We start from the raw sequence: 22,436 nt of genomic DNA, 5'->3' as shown, positions 1-22,436 counted from the left end.
TGCTCAAGAGCAACTGAGATAAAAACACATTTATTGAGCAACTGTTCATGGTCTGTACATCACACACACACACACACACACACACACACACACACACACACACATGTGACTGAAACAGTATGCAATAAAGAACCACCAAAAGTAAGATAGGCAAGTGGCCACTGGAAACCTTTATTTTGAAATTCACACAAATGAAACCAGCATGAGTAACTTGAAGGGGTCCAGGCCATGTCTAAGAAGCAAATTCAGACTCCGGAACTTTTCTTCAGCACCAGCTTGTCCATTGAGGGTCTAGACACAAGCCACGGACGACCCTCTGTGTGACTCCTTTTGGTTCCGGTAGCTTGAAGCACCAAGGAAGCCCATGCCCAGGGTAGTTCTGAATTCCAGGTGTGCACCTTGTGTCCAGAGGTCAATGCCTTCTTCCAGGCTACAAACTCTTCCTCATTCTGCTTCTCATTTCTCCTGGGAGTTGGGGATTCCCGACTTATTTTTCCCTGGGCCATCTCTAGGCGCAGCTAAGAAAAGAAGCTCATGGGTTCCATCCCTTAGTTTCCTTTCCAGGAAAGAGGTAAATTCAGCAAGGGTGTGGTCAGGGCTGCATAGCACCACAGGTTCCTCAGAATTGGCTGCCACACTTCAGTTGGTGCTGGCAGGGGAGCTGAGCCAGGAAACCACTTCCTGTCCACGAGGAAGTTCCCCCCAGAAGCATTAGCATTTGAAATAACAAACAATAATAATATTAATAATAATCTGACAGCATCTGTTGGTTTTTAATAACTGTGAGGTCTCTGAGGAAGGGAAGAGGGAATTGAGGGTAGGCAGGCAAGGAGGCAAGAGTAGAAGGGAGGGGAACAGGAAAAAAAAAGACGGAGAAAGGGTGAGGAGAGAAAAAAAGGATCTGAAATATTTCAAGGCTCTGGCTTCCCACTGAGCTCCGAGTTCAAGTTTCAAAAATCCATAGTAGTGTTTTGATGTTCTAGAATCTTCTATGGGCCCTTCACATTACTTGGTCTGGCAGCAAGGCTGGCGAAGTACGCACACTGGGAGGGGTCACACTGGCCAGGAGGGCCAGGAGGGCCTGGAGGGCCAGGATGTCCAGCTGGTCCTGTCTCTCCTTGAGGACCAGGGCTTCCTGGGAGTCCATCTTTCGCATAGCCAGGTTCCCCAGGTTGACCTGGCCCAGGAAGACAAAGAAACAGAAGGCATTTCACATTCAGAAGCAGGTGTATATCCAGGAGTGAAAGATCCCTGTAATCTTTGTGCCTACATGATTTGAAAAATGATTCAACTTGCACTCAGAGAGACGAGCCTCTGCCTGGTGCTCTAGACTGAGGAAGAGAGTGGTGCCTGGGACATCAGGCAGAGCAGCACCTTGGCCAGCAGCACCTTGGCCGGCAGGGGGGCATCCTCACTGTCTGAGCTAGGGAAGGAATCCAGACACCATGAAGGAGAATCAGAAATGGGTGGGCGCAGTCCATTGGGTGTAAACTTTCCACTCAAGTCAGATGAGAAAATAGGGCCCTATGCTTGGATATGCTACATTTTCCTTCGCTTCTTAGCACTCCGTCAAATTATCTTTTATAAAGTAGACAAAAAGTGAACCTTTCCATTGTGAGTGTCTTTAGCATTCAGGAACTCTGCTGATGCTCTGGCAACTGCTATTTAATGCGCGGCCCTGCTTCTGAGAAGTCCTTGTTGCAGCTGTGCTCACCGTGCCTTCCGCTGAGATGCACTGAGTCAGATGGTCCCTGACTCGACCTCACACTGGTGCAACCTGCCAGGATTCTATACACCTCCTCTTCCAGATAGCTCTCATTCTGCCTTTCTACGAGTTCTCCAATTTCAGAATAGTATTTCTAATATATTCTATTTGAAAGTCAGCAAGATATAAACAATACTTATGCCAAATCATCATCTCTAATAACTATAAGAACAGGTATCCAACTGTAGCAAATGTGGAAAACCGTGGAAGAAAAAAATCTAAAGTTAAATTACATTTGGTCAAATGTTCAAAGATGAACCAGAGTGAGCGTGACAGAATTAAATTTAAACAGTAGAATCCTCAGGGCTGGCGGGGTGGTGGTGGTAGAACATGCATGAGGCCTCGGTTCAATTTCTGCCTCCCCAAACACATATTCACAATACATGCATACATAGGTACATACACATAAAAACATACAGACACATTCCCATGGCTGTTTGTAAGGTAGAATTTGACGACCTAGAGTTGAGGGTCTTCTACACTCACACCTCCTTTCCAGGTGACAACTGCTGTCCTCAGAAGCTCTTCCAGGGTAGACATCAGGCACAGTGTCAACTGGCTGCCATTTTCCCAGTGAAAGTCCCAAGACCTCACAACCCCTCAGCTTCAGGAGAGCTTAGTTTGGTTGAACCTTTGGCTAAGGTTCCCTGGGTACATTCTGAGAAAGACTAATTGCGAATGAATGAGTGTAGGGTCTTAAGAAGATGAATGTCACCTTGTGGGGTTTTTACCGCTTAAGGAGAGTTAAAAATGTAGAGGTCCTAAAGAGAGATGTGTCTCCAACATGCCTAGTCTCATTTAGCAAATGCGAAGCCCTCTCTCCCCTAGAACCATTTCTTGTGATATTTGGTCATTTGTTATTTTTTTTTTCTTTTTTTTTTTTTGGTTTTTCGAGACAGGGTTTCTCTGTGGCTTTGGATCATTTGTTATTTTTAATTGGAACATAACAATTTTGTATATTTCTGGGGCATGATTTGCTTTTTAGTGAAAGTTTATTTTATGTATGCTCTGTTTTTCTTGCATTCATGAATGTGTACCATGTGCTTGCAGTCCTGGTGGATACCAGAAAAGGGAATTAAATCCACTAGAACGAGAGTCACAGATATTGTCAGGCGCCATGTGAGTGCTGGGAATCAAACCCAAAATCAAATCTTCCTCTGCAAGATCGTAATCTCTGAGCCAAATATTCAGCCCCACGATGTGATTTCTTTACAGGACATGGGCACAACATGTAATGAACAAATATTTATCATATCTTTATGTCGGAAACACTAATATCCTTTTTTCTGGTTATTTTGAAACAGTACATAAGTGACTGAGACTTTTGACTTAGGAGGTATTCCTCAAGGACTTGAGAAATATTTCAGTAAACAATGAGTGTTCTGTTTCTCCTTAGAGTGGCTCAGCCCCTCCTTTTCCCACAAGAAGGGGTACGGCCTTGTGCCCTGCCTCTAGGGTTGATGTCCACCCAGCCTGAGACACTGAACCTTCATACCTGGTATTCCAGGGGGACCCATTTCTCCTCGGAGGCCAACTCCAGGTGTGCCAGGGTCACCTTTGACTCCTCTTTCACCTGATGGGAAGAAGACACACCTTGAGCGGTGCAGACTCATGAGAGCAGAGATGGGGAATCCAACCCATAGAACACAGATGCAGCTCAAGATCACTGAAATATATACCAGCCTGTTCACACACACTCCTGTAAAATACCCCAGCTCTCATGTACACACACGCACACACACACACACACACACACACACACACACAAAAGAATATTTTTTCAGACTAAAAACATGTATATGTAAACCCTGAGAGAAATAGATGCTTTCTCCTGAACACACTTCAGATACACTTTTTTTCTACATACACATTCATTCAAACACCTATCCATCCAGCTATATACATATGTACACATTCATATACACACAGAAGTAAATACAATGTACACATTCACTAAGCCACAGGTAACCAAATTCACACACCCACAACTCATGCACACACATATCAGCCTAGATGTGTGCCCTTATTAGTGTCCTCACTCACATATTAGCCTACACATGTGCCCTCATTATCAGTGTCCTCACTCATACACATACACATATCAACTTACATGTGTGCCCTCATTATCAAGGCCCTCACACATATGTCACTGTGCATATGTGCCCCCATTATTGGCATCCTTGACAGTATACGCGAAGCTTCTCATCTGGACCTTCATGAAGAAGGAATTAGGCTGATAAATTAAAGAATTCAACATATACTACATGTGTGCCCTACTGGGAACACATGAGAAGGGCAAAGGAGAGCACTGTGTACCCGGAACTTCAGTTGTGAGTAGCCGTGTTGGCAATGGGAACTGAACCCATGTCCTCTCCAAGAGCACCAAAAGTTCTTAACCACAAAGCCATCTCTCCAGCTCCTCATCTTCAGTTTTAACTGTTATTTATCAGTATTCTGCTACAAACCAATGTAGTCTATAAATTATGCTTCCTACAGATATTTACTTTGTGTGTTTTGTTTGATGAACTAATACCAATAGTCAAGAGCAAGGAAATTTAACAAAAACACGAACTATTAAACAAAAGAAATATCACAGGGGATGGGTGACTAAACAATCACAAAAATATGAGAGACCAAAAAAAAAGATGCTAGGGCCATCCATTTCCCTAGCCTAAGGTCACTAAAAGGAACCCGTAAGTTCACTCATCAGAAGTGAGTAGACTGCAGGCTGGGAAGTTTGAAGTCTAGTTCTTCCTTTCTGTTCTTCATGTCTGCTTGCCTGCAAGAAAAGCATTCTGGCCTTCTTGCCATTGTAAACCTGGGACAGGCTCTTCCACTTGAAGGAGAGCTTCCTTTTGTGTAGAGATCCAGGGTTCAGATAGGTTACCCAGCCAGAGAGCCAGACAGTTAGCACCCAGTTTAGCTGCAGTGCAAAGTCATTTGGTTGGATTTTAAAGCTGATGTTTAATATCCATGGCCTGGAGATTAAACGTCACATCACTCTGTCAGTTTCAAACTGGGTGAGGGGAGAAGAAAGCATTTACGTCACCCCTGTAACTTGAGCAAGGGAGATGGAGAGAACGCAAGAAAGTAGCAGAAAACAGCTTCAATCTTCCTGGCATAAGTTCTCAAAACTGTCAAGTATGAAAATCTTCAATGTATGAAAAAATTACACGATGACAAAATTCAGTGGTGCTGAGCTGATGGGCATGAAAACAAGACTGAATAATGCAGGCTCTGCCGGGTGTGCACCCAACATCCAAGTCTCCACTCAGCCTTCAATTTCTGAAATGCTACCCACTTACCTTTGGGGCCCATTGGTCCGGAGGGTCCTTCTAGACCACCCTGGCCAGGTCGGCCTGGTTCACCTATGGGGCCTGCCCGGCCTGGAATCCCATCTTTTCCTGGAGGTCCTGGGGGACCAGGTCTGCCTTGAGAGGATTTCATGTGTGCAGGAGGCATCTGGGCCAGGAGGTAGGCAAGTTTGGCTACGGAATAGGAAAATCAGAGACATTTGTGAAGAATGGCGTGGGATGAGGGACAGGGTGGCAGCTCACTATAAGCTGGAAATAAGGAACAAAACTGACTAGGAGTACAGACAAGAGACAGCCCCTGCACACACACCTCTTTGTGGACCACTGCAGCATCAGCAGCAGTAGGGATAATGAATAGCAGTATTAACGAAGCAGTAGCATTGGTCCTGGCAGTAGCAGCATCATTGGCGTTTGTGATGGTGGCAGCAGTAGTAACAGTTATCATGACTGTCACTTGGGGAAACTGAAGCATGGGATGTTGAAGTGGCTTATACAAAAAAAGCTATTTATTGACTTTAAACTTTTGGATATCAGGATTCTCTATCCACAACCAAAGCGATACATGAGCTGTTAATTAGAGATGTTTACACATCTGTGATGCAAGCAACACAGAATCCATTTAAAACTCAGAGCTCCAACTGGGTGGACTTCACTTCCCTGATGGACAAGGAATTCAGTGCTCACCTAGTGACTACCAAAAACTACTTGAGTTTGTACAGTCAGAGAGAGCTGGATCCAAATGCCCGTCCAATGGGTGGAGTGACCAGGACAAAAACTAACATTTTGGTTGTTTAAGACTAAGAAAGAGATGAGATTTCTCACTGTCTCCACCACTGCACCTTCACAAGGCGCCAGGGCTCTGTGGAGTCAACCTCAATGACCTTAGCCATTTGCTGAACTTTTCTGAGTCTTGATTTTCTTATCCCTAGTAGAAGTCAGTGTGTCCTCCTCAAAGACTGTTTGGAAGTAGGGACTCACTCCAGAAGATATTCCCAGATTCATTTAAAACCAGGGGCTGGCCCTGCACTAGGGCAAAGGCCTTTCTATCACTAATTAGTCTAACATTCAAGAGGTAGAACGTGGAACCCTAACAGTCAGTCCTCAGACTTGCCCTGCCCTATGGGGATTACATTCTCTCCAGACGGTCTCCTGACTTTCCATCACCATCCTCATGCACAGACCATCCATGCTCAGACTCCAGAGGGGCAGGGGGGAGATATTTTTATGTCCAAACCCTTATATATAGGGCATTCTGAATAATTGAGACACACAATGACTGAGGCATGATCATGTGGATGGAAGAACCTTCTGGTGTGCCTGTCCATGGAAGCAGGGATTCCTCCTCTTTCATGCAATGGAGTTACTGTGAGAATCTTCTAAGTTTTTATCAGGGGGGAAATGGGAACTAAATAGACCCTGATAGGATAGTGAAGATACCGAGGCTGTGAATCTCAGCCTTATAGATCAATAGCTCAGGCTCCTTGCTCTTCATCATCCTCCCAATAACCATGCTGTCTCACATGGCCATTGCTAAGCTGCCAGGGGTCACATGTTTGAGCTCTGAGAACCCTCCTGAGACAGGAACATCTGCTCTGCTGCTAATGCTGCCCCCAAGTGACCATCCCACCCCACCCCATTCCCCACCTCAGAGTGATGTGAGGCAGAGCCACTGCCCTTTGTCAATGCCCTCTGTGCCTGAGGTAATTAAAGAAGTCTTCTGAGGGAGTGCAGCCATCTTGTCTGTCTCCTGACTTATCTCTTCCCATGGAGTTCAGGGAGGCCAACTGCAAGTATTCCCACCATTGTGATTAACCAGATACGTGGTTGAATCCACAGAAAAGTGTAGATGATCATCACAAAGAAGACGGTGACATCTGCTGTCACCATTCACTAGGAGTCATCTTCATTAGAAGTGACAAGGCAGAAGTTGCAGATCCAACTTGTTGAGGGAGGCTCTGGAGGATAAGGCCTCAGTTTAAGTAAGGCCGGGCCTTCAAGGTACCTCTCAAGCCTCCACATTAGCCTGCCCCGAGGGTGCTAATGATGAAAACAGGGATCTTACCCTCAAAGATGCAATGGAGTCCAGCTGCTTACCTTCTAGCTGCTTTCCCAGCTCTTCCTGAATCAGGCGCCGCAGGGTGTCAATGGATGGAGACTCGCCCTAGGATGGAGGTGTTTGGATAAAAATGGCCCCCATAGGCCCATAGGAAGTGGAACTATTAGTAGCTGTAGACTTGTTGGAGGAAATGTGTCACTGGGGGGATGAGTGGGTTTTGAGAGCTCTGAAGCTCAAGCCAGGCCCAGTGGCTCACTTGCCCTTCCTGCTTCCAGATGATCCAGATGTGGAACTCTCATCTACTTCTCCAGCACTATGTCTGCCTGTGGGCCATCATGCTTTCTGCCATGATGAAAATGGATTAAATCTCTGAACTGTAAATCATCCCTAATTAAATGTTTTCCTTCCTGAGAGTTGTCCTGGTCATGGCATCTTTTTACAGCACTAGAACCCTAACATAGGAGGGAAGGAGAGTTACTTGTCTTCCCAGTAACTCTCATCAGAGACCCCCTGCGTAGCCTCCCAAATCAAGAAGCTGGTGGGCAGCACTGATATGGGCAACCATACCCTCTGTCTAGATGATTATCAATCTGCAGCCCATTCCTTTCCTCTCTGCCATTCAGATCATGTCATTCGTCATTCCATCCACATAGCAGTGTGGTCCTGAGACTCTCTGATCCATAATGTCTCTCCCTCAAGACCTTCATTTATTCTTCAGTTTATTTCCTCCTAGTACAACCATTATGCCCATAAAACCAACCCCTCACTGGGTGTGGGCAATATGGCCTCAGTGGTTTACCCAGCTTCATAATAAAACTTATGGGCTGTCTGCTATGTGAGCTTGTAATTCAGTCTCCTGGTTGGTGTCTTGTCCCTATACTCCCCAGGGCCAGATCTGTCATGAGCAAGTGCATACTGGCCACATGCAAATGAGTGATCCATGGAAATGGAGGAATTTATCTACAAGAAAGGCTGGATGCTCACAGTGTAGCAACAATTCTCAAAAGGGCCTAGGAAAGAATTCTCTATGCCCTGTGAGGCTTACTTTCCTGTGAGTCATGTAGAGTAGTGCCATCCTTGAGATTGGGCCGCTTGTGCTTTTCTCAGTCCAATAAGTTGCATGAAATATGTTTCTTTCCCTTGTTCTCTTATTCTTATCTGGCTAGAAACCTTTGTAATGGCCTCAGATGTTCCGTTGTTCCCACAGCACAGGACACACAGAGCTTGGCAAGGCTTCATGGGGGTTTTGGGTGCCAAATGAGTCCTTTTGATTTGCCCTGGTCTTGGCCAAGAAGAGCAGGCTCTGGGCACCAAGATTCTTAAGAGTCACCACAAGCAGAAGCAAGTGATGAAACCACAGAGTGTCATAGCTAGCAGGGACAGGGAGCAGCCATGTCTCTCCTGAGGGAACATAAAGTTCTCCAGATGACTAAGCTTGATGCTGAGGAGAAGAAAAGGTCACAGGGACTGGACAACAAACCCTGTCTTGTTATCTAGTGGCCAGTCTGTGTCTGTGACCCAGGGAGGAGGAAACAGGCGTTCTGCCACTAGAATGGCATATGTGAAAAGCAACCAGGCTCTCTGCTTACATTCAATGTCCAGGACAGCACAGAGCAGAAAGTCAGGACCACAGCGAATAGATGGTGGACCATCCACCACGCAGGTTGGACCACTGAGATCCCATCTTCTCAATTACCTCTGCTCAGGATGCCAAGGAAGATGGGATTTACAGCCTAAGGAATGAAGCCTTAAGGCTCATCATCCCCAGGGCGGAGGGCACAACGGAGAAGAGAACCTGTTTCTGAGCACCTCCTGTGTTGTGTGCATCACATCCCTTCATCCTAACAAACCTCAAGAGCATGTTCTCAAAACAACAGGCTCAGAAAGAGGGAGTGCTCTTCCCCTTTGCCATACAGTCAGACCCCAGAAGCCTGATATCTACATGCCGTATGCCCTGAAGGTCACAGGCTCTGCTTCCCCTCCATTCCCATGGACTCTATGTCTGAAATTTTATTATCATCCTTACCCGCAGTCCTGGAAATCCTGGCTGGCCGGGGGGCCCTGGGGGTCCAGGAGGGCCACTCTCTCCTGGTTGTCCTTGGGGACCCATCAGGCCAGTATGACCCTTGTGGCCTGGGATTCCAGGGTCTCCAGGCTGGCCCTTCCCTCCTGGTAATCCTTTGTCACCTTTGGTTCCAGGATCCCCCTAAACAGGAGAGAAGAATAACATCAGGTGGGTATGTGCTGGAAACTGACCTGGATACACAGCTGCAGCCCAAGGTACCATTATCTTTCTGCTGGGGCCCTGGCAGGGTTCTCAGTACTGAGTGAGTCATGGATGACTTCAAGTAAGAAGGGCCAAGAATTAGCACATCCATAGTCCCGATTGTACAAAACAGGGCAGGGGAGCCCAGAGATAGACTCCTACCTTACACGGTATGTATGCAACTCAGGAGGAGAACTTTTCGAACCCACCCTCTCAAATAAGCCACACACAGGACTGTCGCCATGGGAGCAGAAAGGAGGACCGGTATTCTCATACTACAGAGCACACTACAGTTGCCAGCACTGGGGTGGCTCATCAGGGATGATATGGACAGGCCACAAGATATCGTTATTACATGAAAAATTCAAACTGTAGAGCAGTGTCCACAGCGTGCAAAAGCTGGAGAAGAACAAAAATATCCACAAATTTTCCTTGTGGACATAAAACATAGTGGAAGGGTCCCTGGGTATTTAACTGGAAGGATGACAGGGAGGCGACTGGGGAGACAGCTCCATAGCTTGCCTCACAAGTGTAAGAATCTGAATGTGGATCTCAAAAACCAGACGTGACTGCTACATCTGGTGCCAGAGACAGGCAGACCCCTGGGGCTGACCAGCCAGCCAACCCCAGCAATTTGATAATCTCTGGATTCAATGAGAGAGCTTATTTCTAATAATGGAGAGTGATTGAGGGAGACACCCAATGCCAAACCCTGGCCCGAACATGCATATGCACACATGGATGGATACAATCACCCACACACCACATATGCATTTGACACAGGGACCATATACCATGCACACACACATGCACACAGAGGTATAACCAAGAAAAGGGGAGAAGCACAGCCGTCCTTTTACATGTTCTTAAAAAAGGATGACTTTTCAATGAGCTCAATGGCATAGGCCTGTCATTTTAACTACTCGGAAGGCCAAGGTTTGCAAGCTTAAGGCCAGTCAGGCTTCAGGGTGTTCAATGCCAGCCTGGACAACTTAGTGAGACTGTTAGGTTACAAACTGCAATTTTGGGGATATAACTAAGTTATGAAGTACTTTCTTGGCATGCACAAGGCTCTACATTTAATTTGTACTATACTGTGTGTGTGTGTGTGTGTGTGCGCGCGCACGCGCGTGCGCGTGTATGCATGTGCACACACATGTGAGCAGAGAAACACACACAAAATAATTTCCTAGTCCTAGGCCAAACCTAGAGGCAATTGTGCATTCCTGGAGAAGGCTGCTTAGCTATGGAAACTGAGGCCGAGCTATGACTCTGCTCCTGGAGCGGGTTTGGTTTCTGTCAATAGGAGGTGCCTCTCTTTGCCAGCCAGCCCTCAGCTCCAGCGGGTCCATGAAGGATTGGCAAGCTCACTCTGCAGTGCATTGCCTAAGCCCCCTTTCTCCACTCAGTGAATCAGATCCTGAAGTTCTGGGTCAGTGATCTGGGGCACAGCAACCTCAGGGCAGGCAGCCCAGTCTTGGCTCTTCTGTACTCTACTGTGTGTCTGGCCAGCAAGCTTCAGCGGCTAGAGGTCTGAATACACAGTAGCCTTATTAAGGACATCAGAGGACAATTAGCCACAGCTACTGTGACATAGCACAGGGAGGGAGGGGCAGGAGAAAGAAAGACCATCAAAACAGAACCAAACATATGATGTCACCACAAGCAAGGCAGGAGCCTCTGAGAAGTAACAGAGCATGATCATGATTCTAAAATGTTGTTACTGGGTGTGCTGAAACAAGGGGTGACAGAAACATGGCATGGAGAAGCTGTGATGTGTTGGGGCTGGCGGGAATAAAAGTGAAGGCTCACACATGTTTGGAGCACCCCCACCTATGTACCCAGACTCCTGGATGAAAGACAGGCATACAGGAAGGGGAGCTCTGAGGCACTATATTCATTTCTTCTTGCAAATTCTGTTCTTTAACCTGGCCCCTGTATGGCATTCATTTTTTCAACAATAACTTTTTACATTGTACTTTAGGGAAACCCAAGGTAGTAGGCTCTAGTCTTCCAGGTCCGATATACTCCATGGGGTCTGATCTTGGATTCAGGTCTAGCACACCCTTTTCCTGAGTCACCTGGATGTCAGGTACCACCACACATGTGGCACAGCTTTTCTATCCCACGACCCTCCTGGCACGATCACTTCGCCATTAATAGATATGGCTCCCTATTTTAAGCATTCCCAGGATGAAGGGCTGAGGAATCTAAGGGCTTGGTGGCAAGGTTCCATAGAACCACTTAACAGAGAACACAAGCTCCCCAGCTATTGATCATGTATGAAGAACATCTTCCTGTCTGTGGGCTCAATGCCCTGGCTCTGTGCCAGGACTCATGCCCAATCTCCTTGGCAATCACTCACAAGACCACGGAGGTACACTCTCAGGAGGAAATCATCTCAGTGGCAGGCAAGAGCAAGGTTCCAGTATTCACGATCAAATGGTCTCAGGACGGGGGAACTAAAGTCATCAGCAGGAGAGACACGAGGGGAAAGGATGAATGCCAGACACCACGTCCATGTCTCTCTTCCCAAACTGCAGGAGAAGCCTGCCAGCTCGCCACCCATCTAACTTGTGAAGAAAGCTGAGATAAATTCTTTGCAGGACCGTGGAAAACAAGCATGGGCGGGGGTGGGGAAGCAGATACCATCCATGTAGTAAAACATCATGACAGCTGACCAGACACAGGACTGTGGAAAAACCAGCCATGCAGAGCCCTGAACGGAGCGAGAGCCTGTGAGTGTGAGTGTGAGTGTGAGGATGCTCCCTGCCTCCTCCAGCACTTCTGCTGGAAAAATGACTCTCCCCTGTTGGTTTTTGGAGAAAAGAAATGTAAAGAAAGGCTTTCGGAGTGTGGCGCCAAGGCGACTCATTATGGGAAAATCTGTTCCCTTGTCACCTCCAATGACAAATCTGGCTCCCAGCAAATTGGCACACAGGGAGGGAGCCAGGCGCATCCTGCATGCGCCTTCACACATGGCGAGCATGGAATCTGTCAGAGTCTCCCAACACTTGCCTTGCATTGATAATTACGGCCATGATTTTATTCCTCAAAATAACAACCAAAAAGGAACAAGAGAGGAAACTGACTGTGACAGCCTGGGATAAAAGAACCGTGGCACTTCCAGGGCTTGAGATGGTTCATGGAAAGCCACTGCAGGAGACCGCAGAGCAGTGGGGCTGCTTGTTAACGGTCCTGAATAAATTCTGCCATTGAGACTGTAGGGAGGTCACCTTGAGCATGCTCAGACGGCTCCACACCCCCACTTACCTTCTCGCCTTTGGTTCCTGGCTCTCCAGGCTTCCCAGGAGCACCCTGCAATGAGATAACAGGATACTAGTTACTTCACCATGGCCATCTGTGCCTCTGTCTTTGACTTCCTTGATACTTTTATACAGCACTTGTTGGGGAAAGGGGGTATTGGAAGAAAATAAAAACAGATCAGTCTAGACATGCAATCAAGCCACTTTGTCTTCGTTCCGTTACTCCTGACCATGTCCATTGTTGAGCTGGGACAAAACAAGCCAATAGTGTGTTGGCTTCTTTGATGTCTTCTTTCGAGAAAAGCTCATCTCCCCTTGGAACACCCCTGGGGCCGTCCACACACTGGCTTTTGGATGAGCTTACATCACCTCTGATGTTCCGGCTCACTCCACTCCAGCCGAATATGGCAACCTTTGGTTCCCAAAGCAGAGAATCTGAGGCTCTGCAATCTCCTAACCTCTGCTTACAATCTTCCCCTCGGCCCTTCACTCCAGATGACCTGGCCTGGCCTCAGACTTCCTATCTAGGAATCTCTCTCTTCTCACCCAGTATATGAAACATCATTTCCCTCCCTCCTTTCCACCCTCCCTCTCTGCCTTTCTTCCTTCCTATTTTCTTCCCTTCATCCTTCTTTCTTCTCTCCTCTCTAACCAAAATCCACCTTCAGACAGAAATCACCTTCCTTCTAGCTGCCACCTACCACGGACATGCTCGGTTGTTCATCCTCAAGCAGCGAAAGTTTGGCAAGCAGGGCCTAAACTTATTTATAAAATGGGGGCATCATATTCCTATCCCTGTACTTGTAGGCATTCAAAATAAGCCAATCCCAAGGTTTGCCACTGCAGCAATCAGTATAGCCTAGCCTGATATAGCTGGTAGACAGCGTATACATTCAGAATGCATGCATAGTCTGAAGAGATGGCTTAGGAGTTAAGGGCATGTACTGCCTGACCAACTCAGTCACCTAACTCCAGAAGTGCCTACTGCCCTTCTTGCTGGAGCAGTATTCTAAGCTCTGTGCCCAAAGAAGAATGGCATAGAAACACAGTCCTTTTTCTCAGGGTGCTCATAGCCTAGTTCAGATATGGATATCCCAATTCTAATACTCAGCAGACAGGTTTTCTTTCTATAATAGAATCACAAGACAGTCCCACAGTAATTCCAGGAGAAAATAAAAAACATGACACTGGATGCTGGGCAGCACGAAGCTGGTAGTTCAGAGATTATATGAGGGAAAAGGGTAGGAGTGAAAGCTAAGCCTGAGAGGTAGAGGAAGTACGGGCCATTGTATGTAGCCTACCCAAAATGAGGAGGTCACATCTGAAAGAGAATGTGGGTCAGGTTAGGTCAGCAAGTGAGGAGCAGGTCTAATGAGCAACAAACTATGTCTGGGCTAAAAGCACAAGGTACTCAGACTTTGAACATTTGATCCGGCCTCAGTGAAGGCAATCACTTATAACAGTGCCCCAAATGCATACAGTGACAAGGGTGTTCTCTTTCTTTCCAGGCAAGAGTGCTGGCTTTGATATACACATGAGTGATTTCCCTGGAAGTCGTTTTCTCTACTTCATTCATCTAGTCATTCATCACTGAACACTCCTAGCATCTTCTCTGTGTTCAGTTCATGTGCTGGAACAGAACAGAGCGGATGACCAGCAGAACAGGTCAACAAACGCTTCTCTCCAGTGGCCCACAGAAGTCCACAGGAGAAGGAAAGGGGACAGCAGATGAGGGCAGTTTGAAAAAAGAAAGGGCCCAGCAAACTAATTTAGTATTTCAGGAATAGGCCAGAGTGGATGGAGCTGACTGGAGGAAGAAAAAGGGGGAAGGAGCAGGGCATCTCAGGAGTCATTTGCATGGAAAGGGGAGAACACAGCTGCTTTTGGGGCTGTAATGTGGCACAGAATGTTGATTTTCCACAGATCTCCAGCTGCTGGAGAAGGTCACGGATGGACAAAGGAAACCATTAGGGAGCCTACAGCAAGGGTCCTTGTCAAAAAGGACTCAGGACTGGGCAGGTTCCATTCATAAGTGATGGACAGAGCTGAGAAGCATCAGAGAGACAAAGATGGAATGCTTTGCTGACAATGCTCCCAGAGGAGGGTGGCTAAGGAGATACAGTCATCTACCTGGTGCCCCTGGTGGTTGCCTAACTTGTGAGATTTTGTGAAGTTAAAATTTAATCCCCCAGTACTATAAGCACACTGAAGCTGGTGGAGAGGTTTGGATAAGCTCAGTATTCACTTCTCAGCCTTATCAGCCATCTGTGGTTCCCACAGGAAAGGACTATCAAGTAGACCAGGCAGGTTTGGACGATCGGGTAATACTTGCCTCTTTTCCTGGAGCACCTATCTCTCCTGCTTCTCCCTGTTTTAAATAAAATAAAATAAAATAAGAACATGGGGATCAGTGGGCTCAGCTGCATCAGACCACTAGATGTCAATCTTCATGACAGACATCTCATATACAGGTTCCAGAGAAGACAGCAATCAGTCCACATAGCCTACCGGACAAGGGCATCCCACATCCCACATCCCACATGCGGCCTTCTGGCCAATTTATGCAGAAGAAGGGAGAGAACTGCCCCAGCATGGAAACAAACCTCTGTTTATGAGATCGTTGTTGATGGGGTCAACGTGTCTCTACTAAGCATGTTTTTCAGAAGACAATTGTACTAGTTGTCTAGTATGAGGAAGGCCACTCATCATCAGGGACAATGCGCTAAATAAGGCGCTGGATTCTAAGTTCAAATTGATTCCTCTATTGATTGGCTTTCTGACCTTATATTGCCTCCTTGTCAATCTCTTAAGTTCATTGTGCCTCAGTTTTTTTGTCTATAAATTAAGAGGAGTCATTTCATCTATGTCATAGGTTACAATGATACTTGTTTTCATTGCAATATGTAAAGTACAATGACTAGCATATAATAAAGCTGTGTAGTTCAATCTGTTTTTTATGATTAAGGACGAATTTTTGCGAAAAGAAGTACATACTTGGCTGCTGACTGACAGCCAATTTATGAACAAGGACTGGTGAAGGGAACAATTGAGTAAATGCTTGGGACTAGAGAAACCATATACATATTGGAGCAGAAATGGAAAACAACAGGCAGGGTTCCATGAAGAACGGATGATCCCACTGGCTCTGTGGTTGCATGAAAAAAGGCAGAATCACACTGGAGGGTCTATGCAGGACTAAGGAAGCATTTTCATCTTGAGGTGTCACATACGACCTTTCTCCATCCATCAGTGCAGGCCAGAGTCTGCAGAACACTCCAATGGCTTCAGTATGGCTATGAATGGGTCCTCACTACCCTTTAATAGCTCCAATATATACTCCAAGGTCAAGTAAGAAGAGCCAGACAAAAGCTCCAGGTAGGTACAAATCTATACTGTGGCCTTGAATCAATCACCTATATGTTCTGACCCTGTGACCCAAACTAGTTCAACTTTACAATCATTAAAATCATCCTTCAAGTTCCAGGGTCATCACTGCCAGCACACACATCACACACATCAACAAATGCCATCATGATCACCTGTACTTATTGATCACTACAATGGGCTGGACATTACTGCAATCCCTTATGTGGATTCTCACATTTGATGAGTGATGCTGTCACACCGTTAGATTAAGGCAGAAGCCACATAATAAGATTTTCCTAAGGTCTCATGATGAGAGCAGTGGGTCCCATGCAACTGCCAATATTGATCCCTCAACTGTCTACTAAATCATGAGGCACTCTGACTCCACACAACCTCATCATGACATGAAAAAAAAATGGCCTGTAAAACATGAGTTGGAGACCTTCCCCTGTAATCAGATTGGTGAATACCCAACTATCATCATAGAGTCTTCTTCCAGTAACTGATGGAACCAGATGCAGAGATCCACAACCAAGCGCCATACCAAGCTCCAGGAATCTTATTGAAGAGGGGAAGAAGGGGATATATGAGCAAGGGAGGTGAAGACTGTGATGGAGAAATCTACAGAGACAGCTGAACCAAGCTAGTGGAAACTCATGAACTCAGACCAACAGCTGTGGAGCCTCCATGGTATTGAACTAGGCCCTTCACTTGTGGGAGACAGTTGTATAGCTTGGTCTATCTAAGGGGACCCTGACAGTAGGACCAGGATCTCTCCCTGTTATATGAGCTAGCTTGTTGGAGCCCATTCCCTATGGTGGGATGCCATGCTTAGCCTTAATGCAGCAGGGAGGGGCTTGGTCCTGCCTCAAATTAATGTGCTAGATTTTGTTGACTCCCCATGGGAGGCCCTTACCGGTTGCTAGGAGTGAATAGAGGCTGGGCTGGAGGGGAGGTAAGGAGGTGGAAAAAAGATTTGAGTGGCAGGGACAGTAGTGAAACTCAAGGTCACATCTAGAATCAGAAATCTTGGCAACATTAGGTTCTGTCCTTACCGGAGGCCCCCGGGGACCCAGAAAACCTGGAAGTCCTGGGCTACCATTTTCTCCTTTGTTTCCCTTCTGGCCCTGTGAAGGAAAAAAAAAAAGGGGATTAATTGTTCAAGGTCAAGCAAAAGTCCATCAGATTCAGAAAGGTAAGGACACCCCAATCTGTGGAGTCCTGACCCCCCTGCCCCTTCCTTGCATTGGAGAGAGGATGGGTCAGCAAGAGATAAGGGGTTTGTAAACTTCATATCATCACAGAGGGCCAGGGAAGGAAGATGAGATGAGGGAAAATGACTACAGACAGAGGATAGCCTTTCCATTCAAGTCGTGACATCTTATGAATGGATTCTTAAGATCTAGATGTGGGCAGCCTCTTTGAAATGGGAACTGCTTCCCAGGATGCTTCTAAGGCTTGCGGTGTGGTGGTTGCAGCCTTTGTAGTCTAATGCTTTAGCTTTTCCCAAAGTGCCTACAAATGGGTCAGCTTCTCTGGGGCTACCTCCTCCCCTGGGTGGGTCCACCCTCAGGATGCTCCCCTACCCCTACTGTATCTACTCTGACTCAGTAGGACTGAGAACCTACATTGAAGCTCCTGGTGAAGAGGACTGGAATTGCCATAATAGACACGAGGCTGTAGTTGTCCGTGGACCAGCAGAGTGACTAACTGCTGTGACTAGGCATCCTGAGATTTTGTGGGTCTCTGGTCACCCTGGCTTCTACAGTCCTAGCAATTATCTGGAAAGCACTGGCTAGCACACTGTTCCGCCAGTTTTTAAATGACCTTTTATACTTGCAAGTGGCTCCTGAATAGATCTCAATCTAAGCAAATAAAAATATAAGCAGGCTTGGCAAGAACATTCATACCCATGTTCCCCATCCCTCTTCCCAGGCTGCACATCACTTTGTTACCCAACATGCTCAAGGTTGCAGATGTGACCTTGCCCTTTATCTCAATCATTAGACACTCACTGTGAAAGCTTACCACATAATTGTCTACACCGAATAGATAGAGGTGTCCATGTTTTAGACAGCAGTGACTGAGCAACGTAGTCAAATATACGGTAAACTTTTAAAGAGCTAGATACCTTGATTCTCTGGTTTCGAGACTACTTGTACCATTTAAATAAGGATTCGTTCTCCAGTGTGTTCAGGGACAAAGAACAAACAACCGGTATTATGAGACCCTTGGCCTAACACCATCAGGAAGCTGGGGATGAGCACTCACTGGGGCTCCTGGACGGCCGGGGTCTCCGGGGGCTCCAGGTGATCCGCTGCTACCCTGGTGGGAGAAACAGAAAGGTTTGTCCTGCCAGTTCTCTGTGTCAGAGCATCACCAAGCAGGGCACTGGAGCAGACTTGGCTGCAGGTGGACGACTTCATTACACAGGCTGTTCTCGCTCGGGCTGGCAGGGCTCTCTGAAAACCACTTCATTTTGCAGAGGATGTTTTTCAACTTGTAAAAGGAAGCCATGATATTTAATTCATAGTGCGATTATGGAATTAAATGAGTCCGTGGGCATGAAAAGGCCCAGCTCACTGACTGGTGCCCACTGCACCGCACAGCAAATGAGCAGGACCAGCTTCATTCATCCTTCCATTCATCTTTCAACTCACAGGCTGGGCTATGAACAATACAGGCATGTATCGCAACTCAGCTCAGGAGTAGCTGCTTCCATCGGAAGGCGTGCCTGAGTAAGCAGCTCTGCCTGCTCTTCTCATCACAAGCCCCCTCCCCTCGGGCATTATCACAAATGCAATGAATGCATTAAAGCACACGGATACAGGGGGCTAGGGTACATGCTGGCTCATTCTGTCATGCAGTTAGGGATCTAAAGGATCACAGGTTCTAGGACTGAGGGTCTTCAATCTAGTATTCTCTAACTTGATAGTCATTTTGAGCATATTTATAATTTTGGAAAATACTTCTTCTCAATAAGGTTCCTCACAGTGGCATTCACCTGCAATCCCGGCTATTCTGAGGGGAGTTGCAGGTGGGTGTCAGAAATTCAAAGTCATTCTCAGTTACACAGTGAGTTAGAAGTCAGCCTTAGTTATATGAGACCATTTGTCAAAGTTAACAAACACAAAAAATCCATTATAGAGTAAATATCAGGAAGCTGAAAAGGTCTCATAGCTACCCAAATAAACGCCTGTTGCCTAAAATGTACACCTCAACTCCTTCTGCCCACCAGATGTCCCATGGGATGCTCTTTCTGTGCTCGGCTCACATCCCTGCCCTGAGTCTGTGACTTGTGACTCTTATATCTCCAGCATGTAGTAAGCGACACACACTAGGGTTCTCTGTTTAATGGGAAGACTGAGAACATCACAGATATCCACAGTGTTAATCCTGAAAATGAAAGATTTGAGTAAAGTCCCGTAACAGTGAATTGTGTATTCATGAAGGTGTCAACATCCCCAAAACTTGATAGAATCCACTACGTTCGGCTGACCCTGGCCAGGAATCTCTTATATCACACACCAATCCCTCTTATAAATCATTCACTTCTCATACCGAATGCAAATGTCCTTACCATTTTACATGTGGGGAAACTGAGGCATGAAAATGCTAAGCCACACACCCCAGAGAGAAGTGGAAAAACCGAGTTCTGAGCATAGTCAGTACTGGCCATCCCATACTGTACCGCCCTTGTTAAGCAGTTGTCTGTAGGTCAGTAACCAGAAACACAGTCTCTAACTTTGGCCTAAAATGTGCCTGTGGGAACATGGGTATTCAAGCACCTCATGTCACCAGATGCACCCAGAAACCTTGCAGCATAGCTAACCTTAGTTCACGAGGAAATCAAGACATAGAGGAAGTCCAAGCTCTGCCAGGGATCTCAGCTAGTGAGTACGAAAATGGAAGCCCTGAGCATTCTTTCTGATTGGCAGGCACACTCAGACCTTCTAGTGAGCGCTGCCTGCTGCCCCTCCCTATACTCCCTCCACCCACCAACCCATCTGTGTCTCTCTAAAAATATGTACTTCGGCTCATCCCTATGGAAATGATATCTCTCCTGCTTCTTGCTCTAGTCCTTCTTTGCCTCTGCCGGGGGGGGGGGGGGGGGGGGGGGGGGGCCACCAGACAATACAATAGCACATGGTGCCAAAGCTAGTTTTGGTGGCCACTGGTTCCCTGTGAACTTTGGTGTTTTGATGTTAGGACTAGGTCCTCTCTGAGGCACAGAATCACTCTGTCTGTCTGTCTATCTATCTATCTATCTATCTATCTATCTATCTATCTATCTGTCATCTATCTATCTACCATCCTCTAGCCCCTCTGGCCACTATGCTGCCCATGAATGGAGGATGTAGTCCCCTTCCCAAGCTTCTGTTCTCCGAACTTCTCTTCAAGCCCCTTTCTCCAGGACAACCTTTCTGAGTCCACAGACAGTTAAGGTAGGGTCTTAAACCTCAGACTCTTGGTCCAGACCGCTTGAGTCCAAAGACTGGCATCAACTACCGATGAGATGTATGCTATTGGGCAAACTATGAGCATCTCTGCATCTTTATCCCTTGTCCTTGCACAGGCAGATTCATACCCTGGTTTCATAACTCAGAAGTCTTGGGAGGAAACCAAATGAATGACATCTGTGCTTTGTGCAATGAACACCCCATATTTCTCTGAAGCCGGTGGCAGTGAGACAGCAATCACATGAGCCTTACCCATCCCTGTGTGACTGTAGATTTTAAAGAAAGCAAAATGGAAGTTTGGGGGTTATGTACAAATATACAATTACCACAACATGAAAAAAATTGATCTCCAAATATGATCATATGCAAGAGAGGTTACTCACACACCACTGACACATGCTGTGTCCAACAGTGGCCCCAGAAGCATGCAGTGGAGCTGAAAAGTTCACATTTCTGAGTAATATCATAGCCAGCCCACTGTCACCACATGGCACGTGACAAGAGACATTAGCAATGGCATGGGGCAAACAGCAGCAACAGGTATAAACATGCCACAAGCTGAAATGATCCATGGAATGCTACACTTGCCAATGACAATCAATTGCTGCACTGGTTTATGTGTTTGAAATGACACATTTCCATCTTTGTTTTAGAGTGCACGTTTATTCACTAGAAGCAAAGCTTACTGTTCATAGTGTACTAAGTTACACGCACAGCTGCCTCTCGTGGGTCTCCCAGGGTTTCCTCTGTACATAGCACTGGACATCCTTCTACTTCCTATCTTTGCTCACACTCTGTAGACTTGCCTGTGTGTATAAATGGGAATGGATAAAACTCCAAATATCTACCAATATGTGGAATATTGTATGTTAAATTCACCTGTTGAAATGTTAGTGCCGAGGCCCTTGGAATTTGAGTTTGTTAACAGAATCATCAAAGATGTAATCAGTTATGTCAGCTTATGGTATAATAGGTTAGACCTTTAACTCAATAGGACTAATACCTGAGCATAAGGCGAATTTGGGACACACGCAAGAGCACATGCACACACAAATGCATCATATATACAGGAGGAATATTCCATGAAGACAGAAGCATGTTTAATCCTCTAAGCCAAGGATTGTTATTATAGTCAGTCAACCCTAATATTGCTGCTGTAAGGACCAGCCTTCAGCAGCTCAGATATTGAGGGGAATCCAGAGAGATAGCGAACTAATCAATCAACTTGACTTTTCTATCTGAGGGAGCAAAACTTAATTCTCTGGGGCCAGCAAGCGTGTCAAAACTTAACTTTCTAGGGGCGGCAAAGAAGAAAAAAGGAAAACACACACACACACACACACACATCTCCAACATGTCAGCATCTCTCCTAGGGTGCTGATAAATAGCAAGCCTTTAACAGGTCAGAGACACTGCAGAGGAGATGCAGAGCAGGCAAGCTGCTGGACAGACAAACAGACACACGAGGACTTTCCTGAGGTCCCAAGCTTAGTTCTTTATTTTATTATTCTTTCTGTTGCTTGTTCTACTCTATTCTTTTTCTGTTCTGTTCTTCTACTCTAATTTTCCCATCTTCCCATTAATTTTTCCTTCTAGCTAACTTTATTTTTCCCTTACAGCTTATATACCCTAGAAAAAACATCTTTCAAGCAGTATGAAAATTACAATGTGGTTATGTTCTGTTTTTCAAATGAATGATTACAATGAATAAAGTGTTTTATATATCCCTTTTACAATTAAACACTTTACATATTACAGATGAAAAACACGTTGTCCCAAGAACCCACATACATTCATACCCAAGCAACTTGTTATAAAGATTAAGGATGTGTAAGTAAGAAAGGTATTTTTCTAAGTCAGTTCCCTTACTGGTAGGCTGCATTTTCTGGTTTCAAAGAAAGGACCAATCATTTTGTTATTTACCTTAAAAGGTAATCTAACAA

The 22,436-nt window shown here is 46.1% G+C and overlaps 1 protein-coding gene across 1 annotated transcript in view; it reads right to left on the bottom strand.

Moving 5' to 3' along the window:
- Positions 1-372: 372 nt before the first annotated feature.
- Col22a1 (collagen type XXII alpha 1 chain) overlaps positions 373-22,436 on the bottom strand; it is a 213,363-nt gene continuing 191,299 nt past the window's right edge. The window contains exons 55-63 of the mRNA XM_050144864.1: positions 18,305-18,358; positions 17,089-17,160; positions 15,000-15,035; positions 12,675-12,719; positions 9,162-9,341; positions 7,174-7,240; positions 5,071-5,253; positions 3,261-3,338; positions 373-1,177 (exon numbers count right to left, since the gene is read on the bottom strand). Of these exons, the coding sequence (XP_050000821.1) occupies positions 990-1,177; positions 3,261-3,338; positions 5,071-5,253; positions 7,174-7,240; positions 9,162-9,341; positions 12,675-12,719; positions 15,000-15,035; positions 17,089-17,160; positions 18,305-18,358 (903 nt within the window). The 3' untranslated portion in view covers positions 373-989. The remainder of the gene's footprint in view (positions 1,178-3,260; positions 3,339-5,070; positions 5,254-7,173; positions 7,241-9,161; positions 9,342-12,674; positions 12,720-14,999; positions 15,036-17,088; positions 17,161-18,304; positions 18,359-22,436) is intronic.

This window comes from Alexandromys fortis, unplaced genomic scaffold (genome assembly GCF_014885135.2).
Source record: "Alexandromys fortis isolate MF-2015 unplaced genomic scaffold, M_Fortis_MF-2015_v1.1 scaffold_2_1_26212458, whole genome shotgun sequence".
Taxonomy (NCBI): Eukaryota; Metazoa; Chordata; class Mammalia; order Rodentia; family Cricetidae; genus Alexandromys; species Alexandromys fortis.
This window is presented reverse-complemented; position numbering and strand designations above follow the sequence as displayed.